Source organism: Chiloscyllium punctatum, chromosome 1 (genome assembly GCF_047496795.1).
Source record: "Chiloscyllium punctatum isolate Juve2018m chromosome 1, sChiPun1.3, whole genome shotgun sequence".
NCBI classification, from domain to species: domain Eukaryota; kingdom Metazoa; phylum Chordata; class Chondrichthyes; order Orectolobiformes; family Hemiscylliidae; genus Chiloscyllium; species Chiloscyllium punctatum.
Window position 1 is genome coordinate 66808628 of NC_092739.1, and position 20154 is coordinate 66828781.

A 20154-nucleotide genomic window follows, 5' to 3' on the forward strand; every position below is an offset into this window, starting at 1 on the left:
TGCCCCTACACTCCCTAAGACTGCAATGGTTCAAGAAGGTGGCTCACCATCACCTTCACTGGGGCAATAAGAAATAAGCAATAAATGCTGGCCTAACCAGTTGCAGTAAGTCCTCACTGAAGTTGTAGTTCCTGAAAATCACAACTTTTAAGTGAAATAACTTTAAATGCATCAGAGATTTCCATAGATATAAATGTTAAAGATCTAATCAGTTTCCTTGGGATATTTATCATTTGGAAAGAAACAGGGTAAAGCTCAAGTCGAGTACCTAACAAATGCGGAACCATGTGTTCCTAGCTAAAATATCTTTAAAGATAAAATTCATCACTAATCTTTAAAAAAAAAGTACAGGTATGCAAAGTTCCAGTTCTCGGTGAGTAAGCATCACTTACCTTGGTGTGCTTTTCTTTAGACCCATTGTATTTTGAAACCTCTAAAAACAATTAGTCTGAAGCAATGTATCATGATACTAACACATTTCCTATCAAAATTCTGAAATGTCATTTATACAGAGGAACCGCTATTATCCAGCATTTGATTAACAGAATTTCAGATTATCCAAACAAGATTGCAAGTTTCCGATGCTTGGCTAACTATGTTATCTGGCATTCGATTATCCAGCATTTGATTAACTGAACAAAATACTCCCCGCCCATGCCCTTCAGATAATCAAGGTTCATTTGAATGTGTGAACCCTTTAACATAAAATTCCCTTTGTCATGTAATTGGGTTAAGTCTTTGGTGTACTGAGAACTAACTAACTGCTGAAATGCAATTTTAAAACATACTCACCATTCAATCTATTTACATTGACCAGGCTCCATCTAGTGGCAGTAGTTAGTCAGTGCAGGAAGTGGCCCAGGACCTAATCTAAAGATGTGCTGGGCGATGAGGCCAGGGATCAGATCAAGGTGGAAAGCAATGCTGGTTTTTGGCGTAGGCAAAGCCCAGGGAGTAATGAGATACGAGGATCATGGGCAGGGTGCATTAGGGGGTTGCAAGTTGCAAGACTTGGGTAGCAGATAGGAGAAGACCAGGAGCCATGACAGAAAGCAAGGATGCCAGAAACTGAGGGCAGTGGGGTGGGTGAAGAGGGGCTGAAGGAGAGAGCAGAAGTGCTGATGGAAAGGTCATGTGAGCAGAACAGAACTGGAAGACTGCCAAGCAATGTTCAAGTGAAACGAGTAACAATAAACGATTATGCTGACACTACTTTATCAACAACATAAAAATAACAGCATTAAGTGGATTGATTTTCTGCAAGGATTTACTACCATTCAGATCCCATGAAAGACAAAAAGTGCTGTAGGCATGTTTGAACCAACACTCTTTAAGCAAAAATGTTATCAATTTCACCTATTGAAGCGCAAACATAGTTGCATTTTTTTCTCTGGAGTTCTTTTTTGTATCTGGGAAACTACTTATTGTAGCTATTTCAACAACTGCAAGAGTATATCATTCTGTTTGTCTAAGCGTAAAAGTAAGCACTTTACAAGTAGAGGATATTTAAGTCCAAACAAGATACTGCGGATGCTGAAAGTCTGAAACTCAGCAGATCTGGCTGCCTCTAAGGAGAGGGAAATAGAATTAACGTTCAGTTAATGATTCCTTTTCAGAATACTAAGGATGTTCTCAATATGTGAATTTACAAATACTTTAATAACACCCCTTGCTCTCACCCTCACCAACCCAACTTAATAATTCATGCTTGCAATGTGTTTTTATCAGGGATCAGATGTCATTTCTGATGTGGTCAAAAGCAGGATCATTGCTTGCTGTTGGAACAACCAAAGGAAATCTGCTTGTTTATAGTTTACAGACCTCTCGCAAAGTTCCAGTTCTCGGTGAGTAAGCATCACTTACCTTGGTGTGCTTTTCTTTAGATCCATTGTATTTTGAAAGCTCTAAAAACAATTAGTCTGAAGCAACGTTTCATGTTACTAACACATTTCCTATCAAAATTCTGAAATGTCATTTATACAGAGGAAACCTCTATTATCCAGCATTTGATTAACAGAATTTCAGATTATCCAAAGAAGATTGCAATGTCCCAATGCTTGGCTAACTGTTATCTAGCACTTGATTATCCAGCATTTGATTAAGTGAACAAAATACTCTCCGCCCATTCCCTTCAGATAATCAAGGTTCATTTGAATGTGTGAACCCTTTAACATAAAATTCCCTTTGTCATGTAATTGGGTTAAGTCTTTGGTGTACTGAGAACTAACTAACTTCTGAATTGCAAACTTAACCTTGGCTGAGAATTGTTTAAAATTTTAAGTTGAACTTCCTGGTTTTCATCAGGCAGAACTGCTGTATATCCTCCAACGAGCCAACTTGCTTGTGAGATTTTCCAGTCATTATGGGCCAAGTTTCTAATTTGTGCTTTTGAAATATGAAGCTCCATGTCAGAGCAGTAATCATCAAAGATCAAATCAGAAGTGTTTTACGCTCTATTTTTCTTCCAAATTCTCTCAATCGTTTCCATGAAACAGAAGCTAGATGTGTTTAGGATGGAACAGGAAATTATCTCTTACTGATTTTCATTTTTGGCATGTTTCAGGCAGCACATTGGTGCATCATTTTGAAGTATCAGTGTAAGGAAAATTTCTAGTTCCCAACAATAACAAGCCTGAAATTGCAATGGAGAATTAAACTTATGTTTAATCCTGGAACCTCATCCCAAAAAGATAAGAACCGCATTATATTTCCAATTTGGGGTAGTATATGTGATAAGACCATAATTACACATTTCTAGGATTTGTTCTCTTCTTTTGATTGGTAAATATTTCCATCCTTAATGATGGGGGAATCCCAGCACATTTTGCATATGCTAGGTTGAAGCTTATTGTTTTAATTCACTTGTGGCACATGGGGGTCGCTGATTAGCCAGCATGCATTGCCCATCCCTTGCTGACTTTGAGAAGCTGGTGATGAGCTGCCTCTTGACCTCTGCAATAGATGTGCTGTAAGTAGATCCACAATGCCCTTGGGGAGGGAATTCCAGGGCTTTGAGCCTACAATAATGAAGGAATGACCATATGTTTCCAAATCAGGTTGTTGAGTAGCTTGGAGGGGAACTTGAAGGTGGCAGTTTTCTCATGCATTTCCTGCCTTTGTCCTTCTTGATGGATGTGGTCATGGGTTTGGAAGGTGCTGTCTAAGCATCTTCGACAATTTTCTGCAGTAGATGTTGTAGATAGTACAAATTACTACTATTGAGCATGGCTGGTGGAGGGAGTAGATGTTTGTGGATGTGGTGCCAATCAAACGGGCTGCTTTGTCCTGGTTGGTGTCAAGCCACTTGAGTGTTGTTGGAGCTGCATTCCAGACAAGTGAGAAGTATTCCATCACCTGACTTGTGCCTTGTAGAAAGTCGGAGAAAGTGAGGACTGCAGATGCTGGAGATCAGAGTCAAAGAGTGTGGTGCTGGAAAACCATAACTAGTAAGGCAGCAACCAAGGAGCAAGTGCTGCCTGACCTTGTAGGTAATGGGCAGGCTGTGGGAAGTTAAGAGGTGATTTACTTGCCACAGAATTCCTTGACTCTGACCTGAGATGCTTGTAGACACTATTTATTTGGTGAGTCCAGTTGAGTTTTTGATCAATGGTAAACCTCAGAATGTTGATAGTGGGGAAAGTTGGTGTTGGTAACACCATTAAATGTGAAGGGACCATGTTTAGATGATCTCTTATTGGAGATGGACATTGCTTAGCGTTTGTGTGCTGAGAGTATCACTTGTCACTTGTCAGCCCAGACTTGGATATTGTCTAGATCTTGTTGTGTTTGAAAATGGACTGCTTCAAGTGCCTGAGTCATGAATAGTGCTGAACAATTTTTAACTTAGAGGTGAGAGTGGATGACCCATCTCAGACTCCTGACATCCCAGGCATCACGGTTGCCAGTCTTTAAACAATTCCGTTTATTCCATCTGATATCAAGACACAGGATACATTAAAAGCTATGGGGCCTGACAACATTCTTGCATAAAGACTAGAGACTTGTGCTGCAGCATGAGAGATGCCCCTAGCCTAGTTATTTTGGTGCTACAGCATTCATACAACAAAGCACAATACCCACAACCTAGCAATATGGTCAATTTCCTGGGGGCAAATGTGGAGCAAGGTAAAAACCTTTTTGAGCTTGAAGAGATGGTTTTGGTTGTTTGAGGTCCATCTAAGAACATCATGGCAGGTGAACCTCAGGGTAGTGCCCTGAACTTCCTTCTACCATGATGTCAGGTGGGGATATTCGCTGATAATTGCATAATGTTCAGCACTATCGTCAAGTCTTCAGATACTGTAACAGTCCATGCGCAAGTGCAGCAATATCTGAATAATATACAAGCTTGGATTGATTGGTGGCTGATAACATTCACAATGACCAAGTGCCAGATATTGGCCACCTCCAACAAGAGACAATCTAGCAATTATCCTTTGGCATTCAATCAAATTATCATCACTGAACCCCCACTGTCAACATTCTGGGAGTTACTATTTACCAGAAACTGAACTAGTCTAGCCGTACAAATTCTGTGGCTATGAGAGCAAGTCAGAGGCGAGGAATCCTACAGAGTATGTCACACCCTGTCTTCCCAATGCCTATCCACCATCAACAAGGCAGGTATGTAATAAAATACTCCCTAGTTGCCTGAATGGGTGCAGCTCACCAACATTCAAAACGTTTGACATCATCTGGGATATACCATCCTGCTTGAATGACACCCTATCCTCTGTCTTCAACATTCACTCCCTTCATCACTGCTGCACTGTGGCAGTACTGTGTACCATCTACAAGGTATGTTGCAGTAACTCAGCAAGGCCACTTTCAAAGCACCTTCCAAACCTGCAAACTCTGTAACCTAGAAAGACCAGAGCAGCATATGCATGGGGATGTCAGCACCTGCACATCCCTTGCAAGTTACACATCTGGCTGTATTGGAATTATATCACTGTTCCTTAACTGCCGCAGGATCAAAACATGGAACTCCCTTTCTAACACCATGTTATGTATCTCTGCACCCGAAGTACTGCAGTGCTATAAGAAGGCCGATCGCTCCAATTTCTCCCAAGCAGTTATGTTTGGGAAATAAATGATAGCTTGGTCAACGAAGACCACATGCACTTGAACAAATAAGTAAAAGAAATTACAACAAGGCAAACAATTAATCCTAAAGTTACAATACCTAATTTGTGGAGTAGCAATTCAGTGAGTATGCTGTAAAATCCATGTCATGTTTAAGTGCTGTCAATCCAGTGATTTGTTCATTTTATAACATGGTTGTAACTTCCTATGCCATTTGTGAGTTCCTCAAATGCTTCTACCTTGAGAGCTGCAAAGCTGTGAATGATAAGGTCAGGATGAGACCAGGAAAAGGAGGAATATGTACTCTGAATATTGACTTCATCTGTTTGATTTTTACAGTCCCAGTGGCTTGGGAAATGCAGGTTTCAGTATTGTTCCCTCATAAAGGGAGCATTTTTTCATGTTCCATTTTATTTTCCTGGATTTCTTTAATTAGCATGATGCTGACAATTGGTACCTTGTGGCCCAGTCCTGCTCTGTCAACCCTTACAATCATTAGTCTGGGCAATTTAGATGTACCAAAGGTGATATGATAGTGTGTAAAACCACTCTTTCACTGAGTGGTGTCTTGTATTCATTCCAGCAAGAATTAATCTTTTACTTCTCCTTCCTCACCAACATCTCAGGGAAGCATACAAAACGGATTACTTGTGGTTGCTGGAGTTCCCAGAACCTGCTTGCACTGGGTAGTGAAGACAAGACGATCACTGTCAGCAACCAAGAGGGAGATACAATCAGACAGGTGAGTAAGAGAACATTCCAGACTTTGCCAATTGACATCATTTAATTTCTGGTGATCATTTAAAATAGGCTAAATGACACTAAAATAATCCAAATTAGAAAAGCTAAAAGTATACTTTAAAAGCTAAAAGGGAGTGGGAGAGATGGTGGTGGTGGTGGTGGTGGTGGTGGTGGTGCAGTGCAACACTCCACACCTTGGAGTTGGTTTTGCCACACAGGAAGGTGGTGGTGGTTCTCGAAGCTGAGATAACTGACTTCCATGACGCGACTACAGGTGTCCCTCAGGGTATATGTATTTTTTTTACATCAACCTGTTCAGATGAATTTTGACACACGTCTGAACATTAACTTTGCATTTCTAGAGTCTGGAGTGCCTCAGGGTAATGTCCCAGGCTCAATCATTTTCAGCTGCTTCATCAATAACCTTCCCTCCATAAGGTCTGAGGTGGGGATTTTTGCTATTGTTGGAGTAATGTTCAGCACCATTCATGACTCCTTTGATACTGAAGCACTTCATTTCTGAATTCAGCAAAACCTGGACGATACCTCGGTTTGGGCTGACAAGTGGCAGGGAACATTCATGCCCCACAGATGTGAGGCAGTGACCGCCTTCAAAAAGAGTGAAGCTAACTCTTGGCATTATCATCACTAAATCACACTATCAATATCCTAGGGGTTACCATTGATCAGAAACTCAACTGGACTAGCCATATATATGTATAAAATATGTACACACATACAAAATATACTGTGGCTACAAGGGCAGGTCAGAGGCTATGAATACTGCAGCAAGTAATTTGTGTCCTGACTCCCTAAACCCCGTCCACTATCTATAAGGCAAAAGTCGGGTGTGATGGAATATTTCCTAACAGCATTCAAGAAGCTTGAAACTATCTGGACAAAGCATTGTTTGGCATCGCACTCCCAAACTTTCACTCCCTCTAATGTTCAGTAGCCGCAGTGTGTACTGTCTACAAAGTGCACTACAGAAATTCACTAACACTTCTTAGATAGAATCTTCCAAATCCATTACCATATCACCTACAAGGACAAGGGCAAAAGATACATGGGAGCACCAGCATTTGCAAGTTCTCTTCCAAGTCACGTTAAAATATATCAAAATAGCCTTCTGTCATTACGTAATAACTTTCACAAATTTCATGTGAAAGTCTGTCATGTATGGTTAGATTTTTAGTTTTTGATGTTTTTGCCTTGTATATTGATTTTGGTTATCATTTCCTGGCATAAGCTTTCAACTATTTATCTAAAATGGCAAGGTACCAGGCATAATGTCCACTCTAAAGTGATGTGGGGACCAGACAAGTTGAGATGGTTCTCTCAGAGGTATACTTAATGTTAACAATTATTAGGGGCTTTGATGGAGTAATTTGGTGTATGCTTTGTTCACTTCATGTTTCATATGGTAATAAAAACACATCTAGTATCAATACTGTTATGATCCCCATGGTGACCAATATCTTAAAAAAATACATTTATCAAACAACCTTATCGGAAGAGCCTAATGGCCAGGATTTCACATTTTATAACTCGTACTTTAACAAGCAAGCCAAAACCAACATCTTAAACTTGAATAATAGGCAAATTATTTTCAATAAAAACTACAAATTAAACTTCAAATAAGTTATGCAATAAGAATAATTCTCATGGATGTATTGGCTGTTCCCTTAGTACACATAACAGCACATGCACCACAAGTCCTTCAAAACTCTGCCTCCCTTGGGCAGAGTTCCACTTCATATCTCCAGTGACACTTTAACTACTCAATCCTCTTCTGAAAGCTGCTCCCACCCAACCCAAGTCCCATGGGCATAGTCTTCACCAAGATTGCCAGGTGTGGTTAATCAGACCCCGATAAACTGATGGCACAAATGGAAAGAAATGATTCACATCAAAGGACCTTTTCAGAGATATGGTTATATGATGATCATGATTGGGAAAATAAATATTCCAGGATGCACAGTATTTCAAAAAATCATGCAGAGTGGCAAAAGAAGAGGGGTTAACCTTGATAGTCAAGGATGACACAAGATCATGAAGTAGAATCAGTGTGGACTAAGATTATTGATAGCATGGGTCAGAAAAAAGCTCTTACAATATTTTTACTATTGAACTGAGCATTAAATAAGAAATTACTGAAGCTTGTTTTTGTTTAAAAAGCAATGTAGTAATTGTGAGAGACTTCAATCATCATGTATGATTGCCACTTGACAAAGGTTGTCTCTAAAATTAGTCTTTGAAATGTTTGTGTAACATTTAGTGAATTGGCTTATGTTGCAAACAATAGTAGTAAATCTGAGAGTTTGGAGTGTTTTAGAAATAGCAAAGGACACCAACAAAGACTTGATAAAAAGGGAAAAAATAAACTAGCAAGCAATAAAAAATTTTTTTAGGAGTTTTACAGCTGTATAAAAAAGAAGAGTAGCTAAAGTAAACATTGGTCCCTTAGAAGCAGACACCGAAGAAATTATCATGGAGAACATAGACCATTATAGCGCTGTACAGGCCCTTAGGCCTTCAAGGTTGTGCCGACCTGAGAAACTGATCTGAAGCCCATCTAACCTACACTCTTCCATTTTCATCCATATGTCTATCCAATGACCATTTAAAAACCCTTAAGGTTGGCGAGTGTATGACTGCTGCAGGCAGGCTATTCCATGCCCCTTCTACTCTGAGTAAAGAAACTACCTCTGACATCTGTCCTATATCATCACCCCTCAATTTAAAGCTATGTCCCCTCTTGCTAGCCATCTCCGTCCGAGGATCAAGGCTCTCACTGTCCAACCTATCTAACCCTCTGATTATCTTCTATGTCTCAATTAAGTCACCTCTCAACCTTCTTCTCTCTCATGAAAACAGCTTCAAGTCCCTGAGCCTTTCCTTGTAAGTCCTTCCTTCCCTCCATACCAAACAACATCTTAATAAATCTCCTCTGAACCCTTTCCAAAGCTTCCACATCTTTTCTATAATGTGGTGACCAGAACTGTACGCAATACTCCAAGTGCGGCCGCTCTAGAGTTTTGTACAGCTGCAGCATGGCCACATGGCTCTGAGACTCAATCCCTCTACTAATAAAAGCTAACACACTGTATGCCTTCTTAACAACCCTATCAAACTGGGTGGCAACTTTCAGAGATCTATGTACATGGACACCGAGATCTCTCTGTTCATCTACCACTACTGAGAATATTACCATTAGCCCAGGACTCTTTATTCCTGTTGCTCCTACCAAAGTGAATCTTCTCACACTTTTCCACATTAAAATCCATTTGCCGCCTCTCAGCCCAGCTCTGTGGCTTATCTATGTCCCTCTGTAACCAAAACATCCCTTGGCACTATCCACAATTCTACCAACCTTAGTGTCATCCATAAATTAACTACCCCATCCTTCTAAGCCCTCATCTAGGTCCTTTATAAAAATGACAAACAGCAGTGGTCCCAAAGCATATCCTTGCAGTACACCGCTAGTAACTGAACTCCAGGATGAACATTTCCCATCAACCATGACCCTATGTCTGCTTTCAAAGTTAAAAATCACACAACACCTTCATCAGGTGATAGTCGCTCCAAAAGCTTCCAATTAAACCAGTTGGACTATAACCTGGTGTTGTGTGATTTTTAACTTTGTACACCCCAGTCCAACACCGGCATCTCCAAATCATGTCCTTTTTCAGCTAGCCAATTTCTGATCCAAACCGCTAAATTACCCTCAATCCCATGCCTCCGTATTTTGTGCAATAGCCTACCATGAGGATCCTTATCAAACCCCTTCCTGAAATCCATGTACACCACATCAACTGCTTTACCCTCGTCCATGTGTTTGGTCAGCTTCTCAAAGAACTCAATAAGGTTTGTGAGGCACGACCTATCCCTCACAAAACCGTGTTGACTATCCCTAATCAACTTATTCCTTTTTAAATTATTATAAATCCTATCTCATAACTTTTTCCAACATTTTGCCCACAACCAAAGTAAGGCTCGCTGATCTATAATTACCAGGGTTGTTTCTACTCCCCTTTTTGAACAAAAGGACAACCACGGTGGCACAGTGGTTAGCACTGCTGCCTCACAGCGCCAGAGACCTGGGTACAATTCCCGCCTCAGGCGACTAACTGTGTGGAGTTTGCACATTCTCCCAGTGTCTGCATGGGTTTCCTCCGGGTGGTCCGGTTTCCTCCCACAGTCCAAAGATGTGCAGGTTAGGTGAATTGGCCAAGCTAAATTGCCTGTAGTGTTAGGTGAAGGGGTAAATGTAGGAGAATGGGTCTGGGTGGGTTGCGCTTTGGCGGGTCGATCTGGACTTGTTGGGCCGAAGGGCCTGTTTCCACACTGTAACTAATCTAACCTAATTTGCTTTCCTTCAGTCTTCTGGCACCATTCCTGTAGACATTAACAACATAAAGATCAAAGCCAAAGGCTCTGCAATCTCCTCCCTGGCTTCTCAGTGAATCCAAGGATAAATCCCACCCAACCAAGGGGACCTATCTATTTTCACACTTTCCAGAATTGCTAACACCTCCTCCTTGTGAACCTCAATCCCATCTATTCTAGTAGCCTGTATCTCAGTAGTCTCCTCTACAAAATTCTTTTTCCAGTGTGAATACAGATGAAAAATATTGATTTTTCTTCCCCATCTCCTCAGACTCCACACACAACTTCCCACTACTATCCTTAATTGGCCTTAATCTTACTCTAGTTGTTCTTTTATTCCTGATATACCTATAGAAAGCTTTTAGGGTTTTACCTTGATCCTATCTGCCAACGACTTCTCCTGTCCCCTCCTGGTTCTTCTTAGCTCTCTCTTTAGGTCTTTCCTGGCTAACTTGTAACTCTCAAGCGCCCTAACTGAGCCTTCATGCCTCATCCTAACATAAGCCTCCTCCTTCCTCTTGACAAGAACTTCAACTTCTTTAGTAGACCATGGCTCCCTGAATCAACAACTTCCTCCCTGCCTGACAGGTACATACTTACCGAGGTCAAACCTTCACATTTTGATAGTGTCCTGCAGTTTCCTTCCCCACCCTATGCATCCTAAATCTTGCCACTTGCATCAAAATTGCCTTTCTCTCAGCTATAACCATTGCCCTGTGGTATATACCTATCCCTTTTCCATCGCTAAAGTAAACATAACCAAATTGTGGTCACTATCACCAAAGTGCTCACCTACCTCCAGATCTAACCACCTGACTGCGTTCATTACCCAGTACCAAATCCAATGTGGCTTTGCCCTTTGTTAGTCTGTCTACACACTGTGTCAGGCAACCCTCCTGCACACATTGGACAAAAACTGACTTATCTAAACTACTTGAACTACAGTATTCCCAGTCAATATTTGGAAAGTTAAAATCCCCCATAGCAACTACCCTGTTGCTCTTGCTCTTAGCGAGAATCATCTTTGCTATCCTATCCTCTACATCTCTGGAACTATTCGGAGGCCTAAAGAAAACTCCCAATGTAAGCCCACACTACCTCAGTAAACATGTCCTCAAACATTCTTTCTACCATATCCCCTCCTGGCCTTAATTAACAATGCCAAACCTCCCCCTCTTTTACCATCTTCTCTGTTCTTACTGAAACATCTAAATCCTGGAATGTGCAGTAACCATTCCTGTACCTGCTCTATCCATGTCTCTGAAATGGCCACAACACTGAAATCCCAGGTACCAACCCATGCTGCAAGTTCACCCACCTTTTTCCAGCTGCTCCTGGTGTTGAAGTAGACACACTTCAAACCAGTTTCTTGCTTGCCTTTTGAAACCTTATTTCTGACCTCACTACTCTCAACCTCCTGTACACTAACTACAATTTAGGTTCCCATCCCCTGCTGAATGGCGAAGAGATTGAACAAGTATTCTGTGTCTACTGTGACATCCGTATTGATACCAAGATCCTTGTGTATAAGACAGTTGTCCTTTCAACTCGTCCATCTGGCTCAAACTGGGACTACATGCAGACCCCACCTCACATCTCTCCAGAAGTATCATTAATGCTATTTGAGAAATAAAGGGCAAGGCGGCATGGTGGCTCAGAGGTTAGCACTGTTGTCTCTCAGCGCCAGGGACTCTGGTTCAATTCCAGCCTAGGCCGACTGTCTATGTGGAGTTTGCACATTCTCTCTGTGTCTGCGTGGGTTTCCTTCGGGTACTTTTTGGCATCCTGAAGGGAGAGGGTGACCAGCCTCAAGTCGTGGTCCATGTAGGTACCAACGACATAGGTAGAAAGAGGGATAGGGATGTAAGCAGCATTTCGGGGAGCTAGGTTGGAAGCTAAGAGCTAGAACAAACAAATGTTATCTCTGGTTTGTTACCCGTGCATGAGATAGCGAGGAAAGGAATAGGGAGACATATCAGTTGAACACGTGGCTGTAAGGATGATGCAGGAGGGAGGGTTTCAGGTACTTGGATAATTGGGGCTCATTCTGGGGAAGGTGGGACTGTACAAACAGGATGGTCTTTACTTGAATCAGAGGGCTACTAATATCCTGAGTGGGAAATTTGCTGGAGCTATTTGGGTGGGTTTAAACTAGCTCAGCAGGGGGATGGGAACATGAGGTATAGTTGCAGTGCAGAGGGGGATGAGAGTAGGGAGGACAGGGACAGGATTTCAAGGTCACAGGAATGTGCTGGCAGACAGCAAGCTGGTTTGAATTGTCTACTTCAACGCCGGGGGGGGGGTGTGGCCTTGTTAGTCAAGGTGTATGAAAGAACAATTAACGAGGTCTCGTGTACTGAGGTAGTATGGACTGAGGTTAGAAACGAGGAGAGACCACACTGCTTGGAGTTTTTTTTAGGCCTCCGCAGAGTTCCAGGGAGGTGGAAGAGAGGATTGGCAAAATTATTCTGGGTAGGAGTGAAAGGACCAGGGTTGTCATTATGGGGGACTTTAACTTCCCAAACGTTGACTGGAAATGCTATAACTCTAGTACATCGGATGGATCAGTTTTTGTACAATGTGTACAGGAGGATTTCCTGACACAGTATGTCAAAGGGCCAACAAGAGGGGAGGTCACACTGCATCTGGTGCTTTGTAATGAACCAGGCCAGGTGTTTGATTTAGTTGTAGATAAGCACTTTGGACAGAGTGACCATAATTCAGTTACGTTTAGTTTAGTGATGGAAAGGGATAGGTACATGCCACAGGTCAAGAATTACCGATTGGGCAAGGGCAATTATAATGCGATTAGGCAAGAATTAGGATGCATAGAATGGGGTAGCAAAATGCAGGGGATGCAGACAGTGGAAATGTGGGTCTGGTTTAAGGAACAGATATTGCATGTCCTTGATAGGTATGTCCCTGTCAGGCAGGGAGGGAGCGATAAGGTAAGGGAACCGTGGTTTACTACAGTAATTGCACCTCTTGTTAAGCAGAAGAAGGAGGTGTATGTGTTGATGAGGCAATGGAGAGTTACATATCAGCTAGGAAGGATTTAAAGAGAGAGTTAGGAAGAGCAAAGAGAGGACATGAGCAGTCTTTAGCAAATAGAATAAAGGAGAGCCCTAAAGCTTTCTATAGGTATGTGAGGAATAAAAGGATGACTAAGCTCAAAGGGAAGTTGAACGTGGCCCCTGTGGAGCTTGGAGAGGTGCTAAACGAACATTTCTCATTGGTTTTCACTCAGGAAAAGGAGAAAACTGTAGAGGAGAAGAATGAGGTACGAGATGTTAGATTAGAAAGGAGTGAAAGTAGACAAGTCCCCTGGGCCGGGTGGTATTTATCTGAGGGTTCTCTGGGAAGCTAGGGAGGAGATAGCAGAGCCTTTGGCATTGATATGAGTCATCATTGTCTACAGGTTTAGCACCAGAGGACTGGAGGATTGCAAATATTGTGCACTTGTTCAAGAAGGGCAGTAGAGATGACCCAGGTAGTTGTAGACCAGTGAGCCTTATTTCTGTTGTAGGAAAGGTTTTGGAAAGGATTATAAGAGATGAGATTTATAATCATCTAGCAAACAACAATTTGATTTCAAATAGTCAGCATGGTTTCATTAAGGGCAGGTTGTGTCTCATAAACCTTATTGAGTTTTTTGAGAAGGTGACCAAACATGTAGATGAAGGTAGGGCAGTTGACGTGGTATACATGGACTTCAGTAAAGCCTTTGATAAGGTTCCAGATGGTAGGCTGTTGGAGAAAATGCAGAGGCATGGGATTGAGGGTAATTTAGCAGTGTGGATTAGAAACTGGCTTTCTGAAAGAAGGTAGCGAGTGGTGGTTGATAGAAAATATTCAACCTGGAATCCGTTTACTAGTGGTGTGGCACAAGGATCTGTTTTGGGACCACTACTGTTCGTCATTTTTATAAATGAGTTAGACACAAGCATAGGTGGATGGATTAGTAAATTTGCAGATGACACTATAGTTGGTGGAGTGGTGGACAGTTTGGAAGAATGTTACAGATTGCCGGGGGACTTAGATAAACTGCAGGATTGGGCTGAGAGGTGGCAAATGGAGTTCAATGCAACTAAATGTGAGGTGATGCACTTTGGGAAGAATAACAGGAAGGCAGCGTACTGGGTCGATGGAAAGATTCTTGCTAGTGTGGATGTGCAGAGGGATCTTGGAGTTCATGTACATAGATCTCTGAAAGTTACCACCCAGGTTGATAGTGCAGTTAAGAAGGCATACAGTGTGTTAGGTTTCATTTGTAGAGGGTTTGAGTTCCGGAGCCGCAATATTATGCTGCAACTATACAAAACACTATTGTGTACAGTATTAGTTGGTATGTGTACAGAAAAAGGTGCAGAGATTTACCAGAACGTTGCCTGGTCTGGAGGGAAGGTCTTATGAGGAAAGGCTGAGAGACTTGGATCTGTTCTCATTGCAAAGAAGAAGACTAAGAGGGGATTTGATAGAGACATACAAGAGGATTAGATAGGGTAGACAGTGAAAGTCTTTTTCCTAGGATGATGACGTCAGCTTGTACGAGGGACCATAACTACAAATTGAGGGATGATAGATTTAAGACAGATGACAGAGGCAGATTCTTTACTCAGAGAGTGATAAGGGCGTGGAATGTCCTACCTGCCAATGTAGTTAACTCAGCCACATTAGGGAGATTTAAACAATCCTTGGATAAGCACATGGATGATGATGGGATAGTGTAGGGGGATGAGCTGACAATACTTCAAGGGTCAGCACAACATTGAGGGCTGAAGGCCCTGTTCTGCACTGTATTGTTCTATGTTCTACTCCAGTTTCTTCCCACAGTCCAATGATGTGCAGGTTACGTGAATTGGTCATGTATATGTAGGCGAGGTGCATTAGTCAGGGGAAATTAGAGTAATAGAATAGGGGAATGGGTCCAGGTGGGATACTGTTCAGAGGGTTGGTATGGACTTGTTGGGCCAATTGGCCTGTTTCCACGCTGTAAAGATTCTATGATAGACCTTTGCGGTAGACCAAAAGGTTATAGTGCAGGATATTAAGGCAGGCCATGACAGGTTACAATTAGACTCTTTGCTCCGGGACACCCTGGTCCACTCTTTCTTTACTCCAAACACTCCCCTCACAGCCCCACGGTACCTTTTCCTGCAATCACCAAAGGTGTAACAACTGCCCATTTACCTCCTTCCTCTTCAGTCTGTAAGACCCCAAACGTACCTTCCAGATGAAGCAGCACTTTATCTGCACTTGACACAATTTAGTCTACTCCATTTGCTGCTCACAATGTGGTTTCCTCTACAATGGGGAAACAAAGAGTAGACTGGGTGATTGCTTTGCAGAACACTATGCTCTGCCCACAGAAGTGACCCTGAGCTTCGAGTTGCCTGCCACTTTAACACACCACCCTGTTCCCTGACCAACATCTTTGTCTCAGGCCTGCTTTAGTGCTCCAGCGAGCTCGGCGCAAGCTGGAAGAACATCTCATTTTCCACTTGGGGACCCTGCAGTCATCTGGACTCCATATTAATTCAATAATTTTAGGGCCTGAGTTCTCCCATGTGCTAGCCCCCAACCCTACATTACCAGGCTTTGTTATCACACAGTCTGAAATTACACATTACCTATTGTTAGCCACTAGCAGTCTCCATTAACAACCATTCACTCTCCTAGCCAGATTGTTATTCACTCCTTTGTCTGTCCAATTGTTCTTCTCTCTCTTTGGGCTCTATTCCCATCTAGCAACTATTCCTACCATATCTTCTGCATATAAATCAACATTGTCCTAGCTACCATTAGTTCTGAGGAAGGGTCACCGGACCCGAAATGTTAACTCTGATTTCTCTTCACCGGTGCTGCCAGACCTGCCTAGCAACTTTTAGTTGCTTTCCTAGCAACTTCTGTTTTTGTTTCTGATTTACAGCATCCACAATTGTTTTTTTTATTAAATATGATTGGAACCTGATAAGTCCAGAGCTTAACTGGACAACAGTGGAAAGGTGTTGGATGTGAATGATGTAGTTAGACCATAAGACATAGGAGCAGAAATTAGGCCATTCAATCATGTCTGACAAGTTTCTCAATCCCATTCTCCCGCTATTTCCCTGTAATCCTTAATACTGAAGAACCTATCTATCTCAGTCTTAAACATAGAACATTACAGTGCAGTACAGGCACTTCGGCACTCGATGTTGCGCCACCCTATCGTACTAATCTGAAACCCATCCCACCTACGCTATTCCACGTACGTCCATATGCCTGTCCAATGATGACTTAAATGCACTTAAACTTGGCAAGTCTACTACCATTGCGGGCAAAGCATTCCATACCCTTACTACTCTCTGAGTAAAGAAACTACCTCTGACATCTGTCTTATACCTTTCTCCCCTCATATATTCAATGACCTGACCTGCACAGCCTTGTGTGGCAATGAATTCCATAGATTCACTACTCTCTGACTGATGAAGCTTCTCCTTATCTCTGTTATAAAAGACTCTAAGACTGTGCCCTCGGGTCCTAGTCTCTCCTACCAATGGAAACATCTTCCCAATATCATCTCTGTCCAAGCCATTCAGTATGTTTCAATTAGATTCGCCCACATCCCTGTACACTCTATCGCGTGTAGACCCAGAGTCCTCAAATGTTCCTCATGTTAAGGTTTTCATTCCTGGATCCATTTTTCTGAACCTACTCTGAACATGCTCCAAGGCCAGTACATCCTTCCTGAGATAGGGAGCCCAAAACTGTGCCCAATACCCCAAATTGGTCTGACTAGAGCCTTAGAGCCTCAGAAATACATCCCTTCAAGTGTATTCAAGTCCTCTCAAAATAATTGCCATCATTGCATTTGCCTTCCTAACTACTGACTCAACCTGCAAGTTTACTTTGAGAGAATCCTAATCTCAAACTCCTAAGTCTATTTGCACTTCAGAGTTGTGAATTTTCTCTCCATTTAGAAAATGGTCCAAGCCTCTATTCTTCCTACCAAAGTGGATAACCTCACACTTTCCTACTTAACACTCCATCTGCCACTTCTTTGCTCATTCTCCCAACCTGTCCAAATCCTTCTGCAGCCTCCCTGCCTCCTCAATGCTACCTGTCCTTCTACCTGTCTGTCTCATCTGGAAACTTAGTCAGAATGTCCTCATTTCCTTCATCTAAATCGTTAATGTATAAAGTGAAAAGTTGTGGTTCCAAAGCTGAGCCTTGCGGAACACCACTTGTCATCCGCTGCCATCCTGAGGAGGACCCTTTTATCCCCACTTTCTGCTTTCTGCCAGACAGCCAAACTTCTATCCATGCTAGCACCTTGGCTCTGACACCATGGGCCCTATTCTTACCCAGTAGCCTCCTGTGCAGTCAAAGGCCTTCTTGAAGTCCAGGTAGGTAACATCCATTGGTTGTCCTTGGTCTAATCTGCTTATTACATCCTCAAATAATTCTAGCAAATTTGTCAGGCATGACCTCCCCTTGATGAATCCATGCTGACTTTGCCCTATTTTACCATACACTTCCAAGTATTCACCAATCTCATCCTTCACAATGGATTCCAGGATCTTACCCACGACCAAGGTTAGGCGAATCGGTCTATAATTTTGTGTCTTTTGCCTTATTCCCTTTTTGAATAAGGGTGTCACATGAAGTAATTATTCAGTTCCTCAGTGTCATTTTTCAGCAGCCCAATGTCCACTTTTGCCTCTCTTTTGCCTTTTTATATATCTAAAGAAACTCCTACAGTCTTCCTTTATATTAGTGACTAGCTTATCCTCCTATTTAATCTTCTCCCTCCTTATATCATTGTTTGTTGCCCTCTGTTGGTCTCATAAACTTCCCAGTTCTCTGGTTTCCCATTGCCTTCTGCCTCATTATATGCTTCCTCTTTTGCTTTTATGCTATCCCTGACTTCCCTAGTCAGCCATAGTTGCTTCATTCTCCCTGTACCACCTCCTTTTCTCTTGGAATGAATCTCTGCTGTGTCTCATGAATTACTCCCAGAACCTTCTGCCATTGGTGTTTCACTATCTTTCATGCTAGGGTGCACTCCCAGTCAATTCTACCCAGCTCCTCCCTTATGCTCTGTAGTTGCCTTTATTCAGCTGTAATACAGTTACCTCTGGTTCTGCCTTCACCCCCTCAAGTTGTAGAGTAAATTCAGTTGTATTATGATCACTGCCTCCTAAGGTTTCCTTCACCTTAAGCTCTGTTATCAAGTCTGCCCCATTGCACAACACTAAATTCAGTATTGCCTGTTCCCTTGTAGGCACCGCCACAAGCTCCTCCAAAAACAATGTTCTGTGTTTGTTGTACTATCCAAGCTACTTGATCTTTATAGCCATTTGGTACATTATCAAAATAATAAAAGCAAGAGATTGAATAAACATTGCAGCAGAATCTGAACAAGTTGATTGAAAATATCAAGTTTATATAGTCTGTAGCTAAGCTGTACTAAGGGGAGTGAATTCAGCTCAAATCATTGGTTTGTATGTTGACATTGGTTCTTTTGCCCTTCACCTTAAATCAGTGCCATGTGGTTCTCAACCCTGTGTCTATTAGAAGAACTGCTACTGTCTGCCCAGTATAGACCCCTTCAGATTAAATTTAGTTTTGATTGTTTAATGATGTTCCATATACTCTGTTTCGTTTTCTTTGTCTCAACTATTTCTGTTTCAACAGACCACAGTGAGAGCAGAACCAAGTGACATACAGTTCTCCATGATGAAGACGGATGAACGGGCTTCAGTTGGCGAAAGCACAGTGAGTACCCAGGAAGATCTGATTCAAAAGCATAATGCAAGTATTTTCAAACAAATAAACCACTCAGAAAGCAATCAGTAAGGTTATTGAGAAGTTGAACCTTTAAGAAGGTACATAGAACATAAGAAAAACATTGAGACTGTCAATTCTTATTTAGAGGGCACTCCACTATCTGAAATGTGGTAGGGGAGAATTTCCAAAAGCTGGGGTGGAGCTATTAACAAGAGCAGGCAACGTGCTTGTACATTTTTTTTTGATTAGATTCCCTACAGTGTGGAATTGTGGCCAGCACATTGATAGTCAATCTAGGGTTAAGTCATTGGCACTACTTCACTCATGGGATGTGAGTTTCACTGGCTGCATTTATTGCCTATCCCTAGTTTCCTTTAAGAACATGGAGTTGAGCTGCATTCTTGAACCACTGCAGTCCATGTGCTATTGGTAGACCCACAATGTTGTTACAGAGGAAATTCCAGGGGTTTGACTGAATGGCACTGAAAGAATTGCAATATTTGGAGGGAGAAGTTGCAGGTATAGTAGTATTCCCATGTATCTGCAGCCTATGTCCTTCAAGATTGAAGTGGTTTTAGGTTTGGAATATGCTGTATAAGAAGCTTTGGTGAATTTTTGCCATGCATCTTTTAGATGGTACACCAGTTGTCGATGTTGGATTGCGTGGGTGTTTGTGAATGTGGTGTCATTCAAGCAGGTGCTCTGTCCTGAATTATGTCAAATTACTTGAGTGTTGTTGGAGCTGCATTTTCTAGGCAAGTGAGGACTATTCCAGCACACTCCTGACTTGTTCCTTGTAGATGGCCAGGATGTTATTTACTCACTTCAGGATTCCTAGCCTCTGACCTGCTCTAGTAGCCTCAGTGTTTATATGGCTAGTCCAGTTCAGTTTCTGATCAGTAGAAGCCCCCAAGACACTGGTGATAGTAACCCCATTGAATGTTAAATTTGTCTCTTATTGGGGAAGTCATGGCCTGGCATTTGTGTGGTGTGAAGGTTACTTGTCAATTTTCAGCATGTGCATGGAAATTGTCCAGATTTTCTTGCATTTGGCCATAGACTGCTTCTGCGCCTGAGGAATCACGAATGATTCTGAATATTGTGCAATCATTGGCAGACATACTGACCCTAGTGATGGGATGGAATGAAATTCATTGATAAAGCAGC

General features: G+C 42.1%; 1 protein-coding gene across 7 annotated transcripts in view; it reads left to right on the forward strand.

Moving 5' to 3' along the window:
• Positions 1-20154, forward strand: part of wdr19 (WD repeat domain 19) — a 164002-nt gene that overhangs the window by 25693 nt on the left and 118155 nt on the right. For all 7 annotated transcript variants that reach the window (XR_011960181.1, XM_072567762.1, XM_072567791.1 and 4 more), the window contains 3 exons: positions 1729-1844; positions 5712-5827; positions 18895-18975. Coding sequence is in view for 6 of the 7 variants with exons in the window: in XM_072567762.1 (XP_072423863.1) it covers positions 1729-1844; positions 5712-5827; positions 18895-18975 (313 nt within the window). In the remaining variant the exon portion in view is untranslated. The remainder of the gene's footprint in view (positions 1-1728; positions 1845-5711; positions 5828-18894; positions 18976-20154) is intronic.